This window comes from Phodopus roborovskii, unplaced genomic scaffold (assembly GCF_943737965.1).
Source record: "Phodopus roborovskii unplaced genomic scaffold, PHOROB, whole genome shotgun sequence".
Lineage (NCBI taxonomy): Eukaryota > Metazoa > Chordata > Mammalia > Rodentia > Cricetidae > Phodopus > Phodopus roborovskii.
Window position 1 is genome coordinate 1154657 of NW_026126409.1, and position 15346 is coordinate 1170002.

The following is a 15346-nucleotide window of genomic DNA, read 5'->3' on the forward strand; positions in this document are numbered from 1 at the left end:
TGATGCAGGCTTGGTTGCTATTATTTAGTGAGATAATACACTGAAGCACTCAGTTTAGAATAAGACAGCCAGCATGAAACACACTGGCTGGGCTTCCTAGGGGGACTCTAGAACAAAGAGCAGTACCATCCAAATGGGGACCACATCCATAGGGACAACTTTTCTAATATTCTAAACACCTAAAAACTGGTGAAATTAACTCAAATAATATATCCAATCCAAGACATCCAATACTGAATTTCTACATCTATTTTTTTTTTTTTTATTCCTATTACCTAAGTCAGTGAAATCTGGTAGTTTATAGCCTCTTCCCCCTAAGCACTGGAAATTAAACCCAGTTCTTCTCATGATAGGTGACTGCTCTGAGCTGTATTTCCATCCCCAGCTCCTTATATTTTAAAGTATTTTTCCATGTTTGTTGGGGGGGTGTGTGGGCGGTGTGAGTGTATGCATATTTGCGAGTATGTATACATATCTTGTATATGTGTGCATGTCCATGATTCAAGGTTGTGGCCTGGAATCATCTTGAATTGCTCTTCTACCCAATTCAGTAAGACAGGGACTCAGTGAAACCCTGAGCTTACCAATGTAGTTTGTCTAGCTTACTCTGGGGTAAAACTACACACGGATTAGACCAGACCACTCAGAATTTATAGATTCTGGAGATCTGAACTCAATTCCTCACACAAACACGGTAAGCATTTTAGTCACTAAGCCATCTCCCAGCCCATGTTTTACTTTTTTATTTGAGGTAGGGTCTCACAAAGGTCTCTAGCCTGGACTTGAACTCACTTTGTAGCCTAGGCAGTCTACCCTTCTCAGGCTTCAATTACACATCTATGCCACCAGGATCTTCATTGCACATTCATCAAATCTCAGTTCAGAGTAGTGGTACAGCCATGTGTGGTCCCTCATTCCAGTCCTCAGATTTCTTAGCTGTCACTTAGCAAATACAGTCAATCCATAACTATCTCCTGCTTTATGAAAGACAATGTCTCATGAGAATTCACAAAATATCTGATCTATTGTTGACTAAATCCCTGCTGCCAATTATTTTCTTAGCCATTCCTGCATTAACCTTAAGATTCCAGAAAGGTAGAAGAGCCCCATAGTAGTTTGTGGTTTTATAGAAAAAAGAACTTGTAACATGATAAAGACAATGGTATAAAGGAATGGAGTGGGCAAAAGATGGATACAAGACAAAGGACAGCCTCCAATGCCGTAATTGGCTGTGAACTGAGAGCAGGAATAGCGTACAGGCCAGGAAAAGCTAGAGTCAGGCAGGGTTTGGGAGAGGTAGGATGCACATGCCAGAAAGATGAAGATAAACATGGAGGCTAAGACATGATGGCTACAGGCTTCGTGGGTCAATAGCACTGACAGTACCCTTGGGCAGATGCTGCTTTGGACCACCTGTGGCTTCAGCTCCAAATGCTGGGCAAGGTTAAATATGAGAAGCACTTGCTTTCTAGACAAAGTAGAAAAGTCTTCCTGCTCTCTGGTCAGGAGAGGAACTGGTTTAATGTCAGCCTTCTTTCTCCAAGTGCTAAAGGATTTAAAGGGATAATAAATGTCTGATAAGCAATATTGACAGTTTTCACTGTTTTATATTAGCATATTAGCAAACTTCTACAATCCGTTAAATAAAAAAGTAATATGGATATTTTTAAAACATATATTGAAAACTCTACAAGGAAAAAGCTAAGCAAAGAAATTGAAGTAATTGCCTTAAGTTATCACAAGGAAAGCAAATTTGAGAAGCTCAGTTTAGTAAAGGACCAGGGTCAAGCACTCTTCTGGGCTCAACAGTCCCCAAAGTCACCCTCCTGTAGCAAATTATCAGGTTTGCAGTGATGTCCTGGGAGAGCCCAGCTGTTTGATATAAACTGTGCCAGGGGATGCAAGGAGATGAACAGGTAAGCCAGCCCCCAGTGTTTCAGCTCACAGTTGCTTGTTTGAAGGAAAAGTTGTAATCTGGATAATGCAACATGAAATCCTACAGATCTGAGTATCTGTACAGGGTGTATCTTTCCTTATATAAGATATCTAACAGTTGCTTTTTGTTTATCTATGTATTTGTTTGCCTATAATATTGGACAGTTAATACCAGCATTGCATAACATTTTGGGAGGATAGGACACAAGGCATGTGTTTCACAGAGCAGCTAAAATACCAATAAGCTATTACTATGTTCTTTTTAAAAAATAGTATATCTAGGAGTTTTTGGTTATTGGTTTGTTGCTGTTGTGATAGTGGTATGTCCATGCCAAGCATCCTCAACCTGATCTACATCCCAGCCCTGGAATTGTGTATAAGACAATAATAACCAAAACATTCATATTTGTTTTTCTTAACAGTATATAGACCTCATAAAAAGAATTTTCTATGTAGGAAGCAAAGGCCACTAAACTGATTTCCACTTAGAATCTGTGTATCTGGCAAGCATGCCAATGGGATTTTCTCAACTATTGAAATCTTGAATGGTTTTATAAAATTTTACTTTTCCTGGTTATTGATTTAAAAATTGAAGGAAAATTGAATATGAATACCTCAGTAAGTGACCTTGAAAATTTTGTACATGTGAGCATGTGTGTGTGTACATGTATTATTTAATTAAGTACTGATTCATGACAGAGCTTATATGTGTGTTGGGAGGAATTAAAGTGCACTTTCCATATTTGTGCATATATACATTTAGGTCACAATGAACAAAGAATTTCTTCACTGATAGTCTCAAAAGAACTCTTTCAAACCCTTGTGGATTCATTCAGCCATGAGGAAGTACATGGCAAATCATTCCACGCTAAACATAGGCACTGTAGCCATTTTCTTTCAGCAAGCTCCTTATGTATTAACAGTCATTCCTTTTAATGGTAACTTTAAATAGTACCTGAAGTTGATGATACTTGCTGAACAGTTGCTGTGCAAGTACTTTGTATTGTGATGGTTAAATACTAAGCCAAATGCTAAGGGGGATAAATACCTTCCTTAATGCCCCTGCAAGTCTAGGTTGGCTTTTGTTTTTATGCAGGTGCTGGTTTGGAAATGAGAGCCTCCTGTACTTTAGGCAAAGTGCTCTGCCACTGAGTTACACCTTACCCAAGGATAATCTGATTTTAGACAAAAGACTTAAACATAAATACTACATGGTGACTATTCTATGTGTTTATGTGTGAGCAGATACAGGCTTCCAGTTGAAAACATGATTTAAGAAGCTGTGTCACATAGGGTCTAACCACAAAGTCACACCTCATGCTTGGCCAGCTAGAAAGTGATGTGAGCCCTTACAGCAAGGTAGCAGGCCTTCTGCTACCTCATTCACAGCACAGGGGTGGCTCGATTTACCTTTCTTTGGTCTGGATTTCACTGGCAAGGACTCCTTTCTTTCCATGGCTGCTTCTCTTTCTTTCCATCGTCGGATCTGTTCCTCCCTCATCTTGTAGAACAAGATCTGTTTCTGCTCTTCGCTGAGCTCTGCCAGCAGGTCGGGGTCTATGAACATATCTGACAGTATCTGTCTCAGCATGTTTGCTGATCACAAGAACTTCTCCACCTGCAGCAGAAGCTTCTGGAAACGTCTTGCAAGTATGCTCCCAGCAGGCTGGCACTTGGGCACCTCCACAGACCTTCCCAGAGGCTGGAACGTTCCAGCAATAGTGACCCACTGGAACAGGAACTCAGCAGAATGGTTTCTTCTGTAAAGGCTGTTCAGTAGACAAACCTGCAAAGAGCAACAGCCCAAATCAGGCAATAAAATGTATAGATTCTGGACAGGAGCAGGCTAGTAAAGAAAGCCAGGAGAAAATAAATATAGTTTTCTATTTCAAAGAGAAAGAGGAGAAAAAGCCAAGGGATGTTGTGTTAAGAGTTTGTATAACCTCTATCCCATAAGAGATACTTTATCAGGAAAACCCTAACTTTGTACAGGCTGATCTCAGGGAAACAGAAATTTAACAGAGGTTTGCCTGGCCTCTTTCCAACTGAATAAACACATTATTGCCTCAGAGTCTCCCAACTGCCAATAGCATGGCTGAGAAGAACCAACAATAATAGCAAAAGGTCACAAGAGGAAATTAAAATACCCTCCCCACACTCCAAAAGAAAAAAATATATCACATTTGGATATTTGTAGAGGAACAAAGCCATTCTCAAAGTTGTAAAAAGAAGAGATAAAACTGAGAGCATGATGTCTTTCTGTTCCATCATGTAAGCTCTGCATGAACACAGCTGTGTGCTTTCTCCTTCACAAAGGACATTTCCGGGCAACCCGGCAGAGCCATGAGAGCAGTGCAAGTACAGAGGGAACATGCACAAACATTCTGGAAGGTTACCAGCCCTTAGCTGTCTCCTTTCCAGGAACCTGATTTAGTAAATCAGAAGTTTCAGGCCAGATGCCTGGGGGAAAAACAGTCACCAGCTTCTGTCTTTGATGTATAAGTTTATCAGGAGGTTCCTCGGAAAGAGGCTGTGACCTTGGGCAAGCATGGCATCACAAAGGTAGCACTAAGGGAAGCACTTCCTTTTCTAGTCTGTTTATTTTACATAGTTTTGTGTGGATAAATGTTTTTAGATGTCAAACCTTCACACTCTGTGTGTATGACATATGCATATATTATGAGAGAGAGAGAGAGAGAGTGTGTGTGTGTGTGTGTGTGTGTGTGTGTGTGTGTGTGTACATGTATGCCACCATGCCACCAGGCTCTCTACCTTGTTTGAGACAAGATTTCTCTTTTTGTAGTTCAGCGCTATATAGATCATCCAGGCTAGCTGACTGGAAAGCTCTTAGGATTAGACACCACAGCACATGGGATCCTAATGCACCCTCATGCTTTATTTACCCACCCATCTCCCCAGCTCCAAACTCTTAAACACTTAACTTTTAACTTAAACACTACATATGTGTGAACACACACACACACACACACACACACACACACACACGAAGAAAAAACTTTTAATTTGTTCCAAATGTCATAGGAAGCACAAAAGTCTCACTATGACATTCCAGAACCATATATATTCTAAAAGATCAACTACAATTTCCATGCCTACAGTGCTTCAGTAATCTTGCTTGTAACCATGCCTGCTCAACACATCTTGCTTCTCTGTAGAAAACAAAACACACTTAAATTGAGAACAGTTAGTAGTGGGCTGCTTTGTAACCACAGGAGTCTTAATGCTCCCACCCCTCCCCCATGCTTGTGAGCTTTAATCCTTTTTCTTTCCCTTTATTGTCTGTTTCCTTATAAAGTGGCTTCTTGGACACAGTTGTTTGAGACAAACTCACTCAGTAGTCAGGTGCCACAGGACATCGGCAGCATTTAGACTCTCTAATTATTGATGGAATAGCAGGGCCTTGACGATACATGTAGTGTTCCTACCTGCACTCTATTTTCTCTCAACACTTAACTACCAGAATTTAAATGGAACATGATAATAAGAGGAAGGTTAAACAGAATTAAAATGAATGCCACGACTACAATTTGGCCAGGCATATCCCTGTCAGGGCCCCCAGTTAATACACTTTGAGATGGTCTTCAAACTGTATTACAGTACAGAGTCAATGTCTTATGGTATTTTAGTTCTAGCACATCCTCGTGGAGTAGAGCAAACCAAACCCACACTAAAGGAAGTTTTACAGAAGGAATTCTTCTCCACAGAAAGAATCTGGCTCTTTGGCACATGTGACTCCAAGGTCCTGAGGTAAAGTAGTAAGTAAATAAAGTAAATGACTCCTTGAAATTCCAGGATGCCTCCATAAATGGCTACATTCCATGGCCTCAGCGGTTGATGCCCATAAAACAGGATAGAAAACTAGCAATGGATAGGGTCTGCAGCTTCTACTCTACCCCCAGTCTTTAATCAAGTAAATAGCATTAGAGGGTCAGGGAGAGCTGAAAATTAACTCCCTCAAAGAGCCAAGGACTCATTCCTCCCCTGGTTTGGCACAGAGTATTCTGATAACAGAACCAACACTTAACTATTGCAGGCACTAAAGTAAATACTTAGCCTGAGTCAGCTTGCTTCCACCACTCTCTAACTCCAAGAGACCAGTCCCATTTCACAGCTGAGGAAGGCAGGGAGAGCTGTGAGGCTAGAAATCATGGCAATGACTATATCCACTGCATTGACTGATGGCTACTTATGAGCCCAGAATCACTGTGTGACACCAATTTTAAAATTTCAGAACAAAGACCAGAAAACCTCCCTGGGAAGAGAACTACAGAGGTGGAGATTCCTCAACAAGTGCAAAAGAAGCCCAACCCCAATCAACTGTAGATAAGCTTAGAGGAGGCCAGGAAGAAAACACCACACCCAGGAATGTGCACAGCACTGACTGCCACACTGGCCCAGTAGTGAGGTTTTCCTCTTGCTCTCTACTTGCCAGATACTTTGTCTCCCCAATATTCCCTTCCATGGCATGTATGTAAAGAGGTGTGCAATCCCTTTTTGTTTCACCTTGTGTAGCAAACATGGACTCCAAGCATTAAGGTTAATTAGTCAGGCTGTTTTGTTTTATAGTCCTGAGGCTTAACCCCCGTCCCTTGCACATGCTAGGCAATTTCTCTGTTGCTGAGCTGCACCCCCAGGCCTCTTTTTACTTTATACTTTGAGACAGAGTCTAAGTTGCCCAGGCCAGTTTTGAATATATTGTAGACTAGGCAAGCTTTCGGCTTTCTATACTGACTGCCTCTGTCTTTCACATAACAGGGATCACAGACCCTGACCACCAGGGTTATTTTCATTCTTGGGAAAAGACAAGTGGCTCCTGGTGTCCTCAGAGAATACAAGTGTCTGTGTCTGTTGACTATGGTCATCAAACTGGACTGCTGCTTTGCTCTGGATGATTCTCCTGCCACCCTATTCAAGGCTTCCCTATAGCTGGCTGTTCATCAGATACCTCAAAGGGCACCAGCCCAGCATTCCCAGCTATGCCTTCAGTGAGCTGTGACTGTGGGAGATCACTTCCCATCTTTGGACTCAGTTTCCCAACATGTAAAATTAACCTGAGAATTTCTGTAACTCATGGGTTGTGAGATAAAATCTACCTTGGAGTTATTGGGCCAAGTACAGGAAATAAACATGAGGAAATGAACCAGCCAGGGGCTTTACCACTTTCACTGGGAGGAGACACTCCTTGCAGCCACTGATTCACCCAGTCATGTTTGTGTGTCTTACTGAGTGCAGTTGTTTGAGATCCAACACAAAGTGCAGCTCAACCAACTTGTTTTTCTTCTCCTGTGTGGCCTTTCTTGCAGAGGACCAGTAAGAAGCAACAAGCCACACCTGTTGCTCACTCTGAAAATGTCTAAAGTCCTAAATTTGGTTAAGTTCCCAGGATATCTGAAGATCTGACTTTCACACTTCCCATTTTTTTCTACCACATAATCATGTTTCTAATTAATACAGAGCCTAATAAATAATAATACCCACAGCCCAATCTATCATAAAAATAATGTGGTATGTATAGGAAATATATCACTCAAGTTAAGAACCTAGTTTAACTTTTATTAACTTTTAAACATCTACCACTGTCTTTAGTCTTTGGGTTGTTTTATTCCATTTATTCTTATTCACGTATATGACAATTTTGAGAATAAAATAAATTGCCAGTGATGAAAGCAATTGGATCAAGTACCTAGAAAAGTCTATTTGTGCCAAATCTTCACCCAAGTATTCCTTCCACTAATTTATTAAATTAAAAAATTATGAAGGCACTGTTTTGTTGCAGAAGCAAAGGGCGGCTTGTTGGAGAGCTGAGGAAGAAGCAGTCACACTTTCTCTGGGATCATACTGGAGGGAGACACCATTGAGAAAACCTTCAAACAGCAATGACTCCACCTGAGACCCGTGAACCCCTAGGACAGGAGCGGCCAGGATTGGCTCACTTTTGTTGAAGAAAGTTCCAGCCCAGCTGACTGGAGCCAGGTTCTGAATTGAGCCTTGACCCAGAACCGCAGGGAAGCGACACCGCCCGCCCCTCCCTGTACCACGTGGGGGCGCCCTCACAAGTATGTCCCTGCCTGAGGTACGCGCTCAAGGAGTTCTGCGTGGGCTGAAACCGGTTTCGAGGCTCTCTGGAAGGTCTCTGGGCCAGGAGAGACCCCTCGCTGATTTGCCTGTGCTGCCGCCAGCACCCAGCAGCTGCAGCTTGGTGAAGGCCCTTACAGGTGGCCTCTGCCGGCTGCACCTGCCCCAGGCTGGCGTAAACACTCACCGCATGTGCATGCCCACCACCTGGACCCCACAGCTTCCCATAAAGACGCCAAGTCGCCTCCGATTCTCCTCTCACTGTAAGCACTCAGTATATCGATCACAAAGATCACAAGCCCCCCTGTCGTTCGGCCGTCACTCACCCGCCGCGGCTGCAAACACTGGACACCTTATATTGGATACCGGACACCGGACACCGGACGGCCGCTGTGGTCGCCGGTTCCGCTGCTCACCCGAACCCGCCCTGCGTGTGTGTGCGGTGGAGGACGGACCGACCGGAGGAACAGATGCACACGGACCAGGGTCTCAGCACTCTCCTTGCCCTGGAGACCCACCGCCGCCCGAGTCCCACTGCTAGCTCACCTGGGTCACCTACCTGCTCAGGACCCCAGCAAGATGGCCCAAACACCTGCCACCTTCCGATTGCCTCGGGCAGCTGTCCAGGAAGAGAAGGGAGGACAGGCTGAGACCCACCCGGCTGGCAGGCTGGACAAACACTCGGGCCCAGAAGGATACTCAGCGTCCAGCCCTGAGCCCTGGCCCGCCCCACCGCGCCCACTTGTGGGGTTGCCTGACTGGGCACTCCCTCCCGAGCCCCACCCGGGTGCTGGAGACGCTCCAGAGCTACTAGGCTAGGCTTGGCTCTCCTGGTCCAGCAACAGTAAGGCAATCCTTGGTTAACCTGGAGCACTGTGTGCAGTCTGGGATGGTTGTCCTGCCATCTTAAAGTGGTTAGAGGAACTTAAAATAACAGCCTGGCCCTTTTCACACTCAACTAGTGAAGTGGTGCTTTTGCAGAAAAGGGTAGGCCCTTCTGGGAACCTGGGTCCTGCAGGCCAGTTTGGCTCTCCCTCCAGTTCTGCGCCTGCATTTCTACAGCTTACTTTTCCCCTTTCTCTTTTGTTGACATTAAGTAAATTATCAAACTCTGAAGCATCTGTTACTCCAGGTGTGGCTTTACCTACTGGGCACGATCACGATCGAGGAAGAGAAAGGCTGGAATGTAGGAGGCCAAGGCACTTGAGACAGGGGACAGCTAGGCAGAGAAACATGAAAGGGTGGGGAAAATAAAAAGGTGGAAGAATCCTGTGACTAACAGAAGTAGACCAGGATGGTGCAGGGTGTAGCAAAGCTACAGATCTTAGCAAAGCTTAGCAGTGTGGAAAGGTGGACAGGCCTTTTCCAAGGGAGAGGAATGTTAGGGATGTATAGAGGGAATCTCTGCTGGGTCGCTTGGTTGGGGGGTGGAGGGGGACAAGACACAGGACCCCAGACTATGAATGTGAAGAGAAGTGCTACACTAGAATCATGGTATGACTCTGCAGCCTGTCCACTGAGAAGCCTAACATGCTGGGAAAAGATATTGTTTATTTTAGGCTTTGCCAGCTGCAGAAAACTCACGATTTGGAAAACCTTAAGGCAGGATTCATACTCTACATTCTCAGGAAACAGCATCAGGCCTTTAGGAATGCTGTTTTGGGATCCATTCAGGCAAGGATTCCTGGCCCAGGGCTTAATCTCCACTGCATTGAATTGCATGGCCTGCAAGGTGTTCTAGGCTGGCATGTCCCCCTCTGCTTATGGCTGTATCTGCTCAGCCAGTGCCCTCACACTCCTTGGATGGAAGTAAGGAACTGCACAAGTGGCCCATCAGCCACTGAAATCTCAGGGGACACTGAAGCTATCATCAGTTATCCTCCTCCATACTTGTCTGTCCCCATGTCCTCACAAGCCCATCTTAATAGCAGTTCTTCGCCTGTACCATCAGCCCTGTAGCTTCTGACTCAGGACAGTAGCAGTGCCTGGCCCTGTCAGTTGTTAAGGGAGATAATGCATGCAAAGTGCTCAGAGCATGGCTTACTAACAGGTTCGAATACTTGTTGCATGCCAGAGACCATAGAATCGATTGAGGCTTTTGTGCAAAGTATTCAGAAGAATTTCTGGCATGTAATAAAGTATTCAAACACATTGACTCACGTTATTCCACACTGCATACTACAATTTCATGTTCCTACCAAGGCTATGATTTTGTCTCCCACCTTATCTGGACTTTAGGCTATTCCCAGTCACTCTAGTCAAAGCATACAAACCCTTGATGTACCAGCAAAAGCAATGCCCTACCATTTCCTAGATTAGTTTGTGGTAATAGCAAAGATTTGCTATCCCAGCACTCAGGATGCTGAAATAGAAAGATAGTAAGCAGTTCAAGGCCAATGTGAGCTACTTAGTTGCATGCCAGCCTGGATCCATAGTGAAAGCATATCTAAAATAACAATGAAAAAGTCAGTAGCTCATCTTAGTCTATATGTCTGTCTCTTCCTCCACCCTCCCTTCTCCTTCCCCATGTGTCTCCTATACCCTTAAAACATTCATGCTGACAGATAAGGATTTCCATATCAAATGATCCATTGGAGAAATCCACCCAGAGAGACACTAAGACCAAAAGCACATAAATTAGCTTGGAGGATCCTCAACTGCCCTCAGGCTTTTTGGTAACTACAATACTGGCCTTAGCTTCACTGAAAATTCATACTACTGTTCAGTTAAGCCACTCCCAAACTCATGATCTATATATACTATATATACTTAAAGACAGGACATCTGTACTGTAGTAAGACAGTAATTTGGAGGTAGTTTGTTACACAGAAGTCAATAACCAATGCACCCTCTCACTGGTCTTGTTTCTAACCCAAATTTAATTAGCATTCATGTACATAAAATGACTTGAATAGCTTGTTTAAACACTGAGCCCATACCTCAGCCCAGAGCTAAGAAACAGAACATTGCAGGGTCAAACAAATACTTCAGGTGTCTGATCAAAGGAAAGGCCTCAGAGTCTGTGCCCTGGGCTGGGCAGGCTAAGAGTGGTCCTGTCAAGTTACTTCTCAATAAGTAATTGATCCCCCTCTGATCACCATTTGGTTGCTGAATCATTTTCAATGCCTACCCTCCCTCCTGCCCAAAGAAGGCTAGCCTGGACAACACTGAGCTCTTTTAACTACATCAGCTTGCTGCTAGATACCCTGCCTTCATTTAATATGGTTTGTTGCAAGCCTTAATCCACAGTCTCTGCAGCTTCACATGGGGTCCATTGTATTAAATGCCTTACTATCCCATTTACCTTAGGAAAATTTCACCTTCCCTGAAGTGACAGCTTTGAGGACATTTCTTTGCTTGCCTCTCTTCCTCCCACTCAGAAATATTTTCTGTTGTACCCACTAATATCAAATTTATTGACTAACACACCTGGCAAACACTTCAGGGACATAGGGGCTGGGCCATGTGATGACAACCAAGGGAAGCAGAGTCCATGGTCTGTGCCCCTGACACCATGGCACAACACCTACATTTAGATTTCAGATCTCCTTTGGAATCATGAATGTCATCAAGGCCTTGATGGCAAGAGCTAACAACTAGGGTAAGCATTGCCTTAAAAAAAATTGGTAGTTGAAAGAATGCCAGTCCAAATGAATACAGGCTGAACACAGATATGGTAATGTGCTGGGAGCCTTTATCATTTATTACAGAAGTAGCAGCTAATGTTCTATATATCAACTCCAGAATATTTGTTACTATGAATTTGACTGTACACAGAATATATACTGGGTGCTTTGGATTCTCAAATTCCCAGAGAGGAATTCCTTCTCACCAGGGTGTCAGTGGTAAGCACCCCTCTGCTTGCTGAGGCTAGAAACAGCAGCCTCCAGATCTCACACTACATAGCCCCTTAGGTTTTTTCCCTTTGATATAGCACTGAGAAGTCCCCTTTAATCAGTTAACAACACTTTTTTTTTTTTTTTTTTTTTTTGCAAATCACATATCCCCACCCCCCACCCCGCACATGAGGTACTCACTTTTCTCAAAATGTATCTGCTTTCCTGGCTTTGAGAGATATGCATGCCCTATTGTCAGAGAATTGTTAAATGTGCCTGTGCACATAAAACCCAGAAGTCTTGTGGGAAGAAAAGGGACTTCAAGAGAATTTTAGAAGGAACTTTTTAGAAAGAACTCTAGGAGAATTTTGTTTTGATTTGATTTGATTTGATTTGATTTGATTTGATTTTCGAGACAGGATTTCTCTGTATTGGTTTTTGAGCCTGTCCTGGAACTTGCTTTACAGACCAGGCTGGCCTCAAACTCACAGAGCTCCACCTGCCTCTGCCTCCCAAGTGCTGGGATTAAAGGTGTGTGCCACCAATGTCCAGCTTTAGGAGAATTTTTAAGGAGAACTTTTGAAAGAGAACTTTAAGAAAGAACTTATAGAGGGAACATTATTAGAGAGAACTTTTAAGGAGAAATATTAAAGAGAGCTTTTTTAGAGAGAACTTTTGGGGAGAAACTCCTGCATTAAAGAATAAAGAGGGATGAGAAAAATGATACGTGTTTCTTTGGCCCTCAGATCAGAACATTTTAGTCAACCCCAACCTGCCTGCTGCAAGCCTCCTGCCTGAACCTGCAATAGTAACAATTTACTCATTATAGAACCCAGACTCTCACTGCCCCTTTTTATGCCATGAGTTCTTATATTGTTACAATCTCTTCTTTCTGGAATTTTCATTTGGTCAAGGAACCTCACCGCTGCTTTGGACTGCCACATACAGCTCACAGCACAGCAGGGTAAAATTGTGTGGAGGCCAGGCACAGAGATTATGATATGTAAGGAGACCCCTGGTTTCCTGTCATAGTGTATTACCAGCATTAGAAACCTAGAGGATTCTGTGACCTCTTTAAGAAGTGAGTTATGAGCCGGACGTTGGTGGTGCATGCCTTTAATCCCAGCACTTGGGAGACAGAGGCAAACACATCTCTGTGAGTTTGAAGACAGCCTGATCTACAGGGCAAGTTCCAAGATGAGCTCCAAAGCAATACAGAGAATCCTTGTCTTGAAGACAGAGGGGGGGGGGAGGGAGGGAGATGAATTATTGAATTATAATGAATTATATGAATTATATTTTTATTTGTCCCATAGTGAATGTGATGTAGACAGGAAAGAGAAATGCTAAACATTTAAAGTTTGCTGAAAATTGATCAAACCTTAAAATAAATCTCAATTAGTTCATCAGTCTAAAATAACAATATTGAGAACTGACTGTTCCTAGCTTTCTGTCTACATTAGAGGTCATGTTCATTTAGTTTAGTTCCTTTACAACTCGGTGCAGGGCTTTGCCTCATTATCATAAAGAGCAATATAAGTTGTTGGCCTTTTATCTACTCATGAAGTCAATTGTCTATTTCCTTTCCTAGGAACTACCTTTATATACTTGTCTTTTCAAACATCCAGTCTCACATGGCTTCTGTAATGCCATGGAAATGGCCAGTGACCCAGAACTGCTGAGCTGAGGCTTAAGCTTGGAATTAGACAATAATCCGAGTGGTAAGAAACATCTTCTTATAGCCTGTGGTAATCGCTGCTTTTTCATGAGCCAACACTGTGGTAGACAAGCAGAAGCAAGTTCTCCTTAGTCTGCTGGCACAGCCCTGGGTCTTCCCTGAGTCAGTTGAGTTGAAAATCAGTCTTCTACCAGATTCATAAGCAATTCGCAACAATATAATTAATCTCTGACATGCAGAGTCAGTTTTCTTCATCCATTTTTACATGGGTTTGAGGGATCAATCTCAGGCCTCTATGCTTGTGTGGTAGTGCCTTTATCCACTGAGCCATCTTGTTTCTATTAGTTTTATGCTAGGATTAATGTAAGTGAACACTTAAGAGTGATTCTTAAGTGGTGCTTTAAACAACATAGGGGCATCTGTAAGACCCTTACGCCCCGACTCAGGAAAGGCGGCCCCCCAAAATCACTCACAAGAAGCAGACTTGATGCAAAAGCATGAGGTCTTTTATATTCCAGTGCACTGGAGTCCTCAGCCACACTCCACGTGGAGTATGGAGACTGGGAACCCTTGGTACAGGGTTCAGACAGCTTTTATAGGGTTACAACAAAGCCCACGCAAGCCAATCATCTCATAGCATCCAGTGTGTACCAATTTGAACCATCCAAGCCCACGCTTTGCCCAGGAAGTCTGCTTTCGCTAGGGCTTCTGGGTAGTGTGGCACGGCTCATTTCCTGTTCTCATTCACTCACAGGTAAACCCACCCTGTCATAAACAGTCAAGAATGACCTTTTGCCTACTCACTGCTAGGGGGCAGAGTTTAGGGAAAATTAGGCTAAGTTTTTCCATCCTTACACATCTTTCTTAAAGATTATCTCTTTGTTCCCCTTCATACCACACTCCACTTATTTGGTTGAGAGGAACATAGACATTTTCTCATATTATCTGTGAAAATCGCAGTCTGGTCAAGGCTGAGAACCAGTAAAATTCAGAGTCAACAAGATGGCTCAGTGGATAAAGGCACTGCCACACAAGCATAGAGGCCTGAGATTGATCCCTCAAACCCATGTAAAAATGGATGAAGAAAACTGACTCTACAGTGTCTCCTGGCCACCACAGGCACATTAAGTCTCAAGTGCACTCCCAATCATATGTACACATATGCACACAAAAACACTGACAATAAGGATTTTTAAATATTTTAAATGAAAGCTATAGGAACAGAATTTTGAAGAGGTCATAACAACCATCACTATCATGGCCATATTCTTGGTTCTGGTCTTTTTTCCACACTCCATCTGGGACAGATGCCCCTCCATCTGGCCTGTCATTGAGTAAGGTGGGAATCAAATGGTACCTGAATTCAGTGTCCGGCTCTTCACAGATGCCCACTTATGTACACACGGACCTTTTACTGTTTTCTGGTGATGAGGCTCCAATGTTCCTTCTGACTCTGTATCTGAGGAAAGCATTTCCTGAGGCCACACACCCATGGCCTCATTTACTTCCTGTCCTTCATGAAGTTATCTGACATTCTGTCTTCTGGGACATCAGTGGTTCCCAACAAACCATTTCTCAGAGACACTCATTTTACCTGAGCACTCATTTATACCAGAAAATTTTGCCTGGGAGCAAAGACAAGTTGTCCCTGACTTCAAATGTGCTTGAGTAAAGAGAGCCATCTTATGGCCTTTGTGGAAAGAGCCATTGTTTAATTAAATCTGAGACAGAGTTGCATTTTACTAGCATGTTGGTATTTAAATGACAAAGGTATTTAAATGATAGGCTCTGGTAAGAGAGC

The 15346-nt window shown here is 43.3% G+C and overlaps 1 protein-coding gene across 1 annotated transcript in view; it reads right to left on the reverse strand.

The window, feature by feature from the left end:
• Positions 1 to 3697, reverse strand: part of Sh2d4a (SH2 domain containing 4A) — a 53440-nt gene extending 49743 nt beyond the window's left edge. The window contains exon 1 of the mRNA XM_051181928.1: positions 3346 to 3697. Coding sequence (XP_051037885.1) covers positions 3346 to 3526 — 181 coding nt within the window. The 5' untranslated portion in view covers positions 3527 to 3697. The remainder of the gene's footprint in view (positions 1 to 3345) is intronic.
• Positions 3698 to 15346: the final 11649 nt, after the last annotated feature.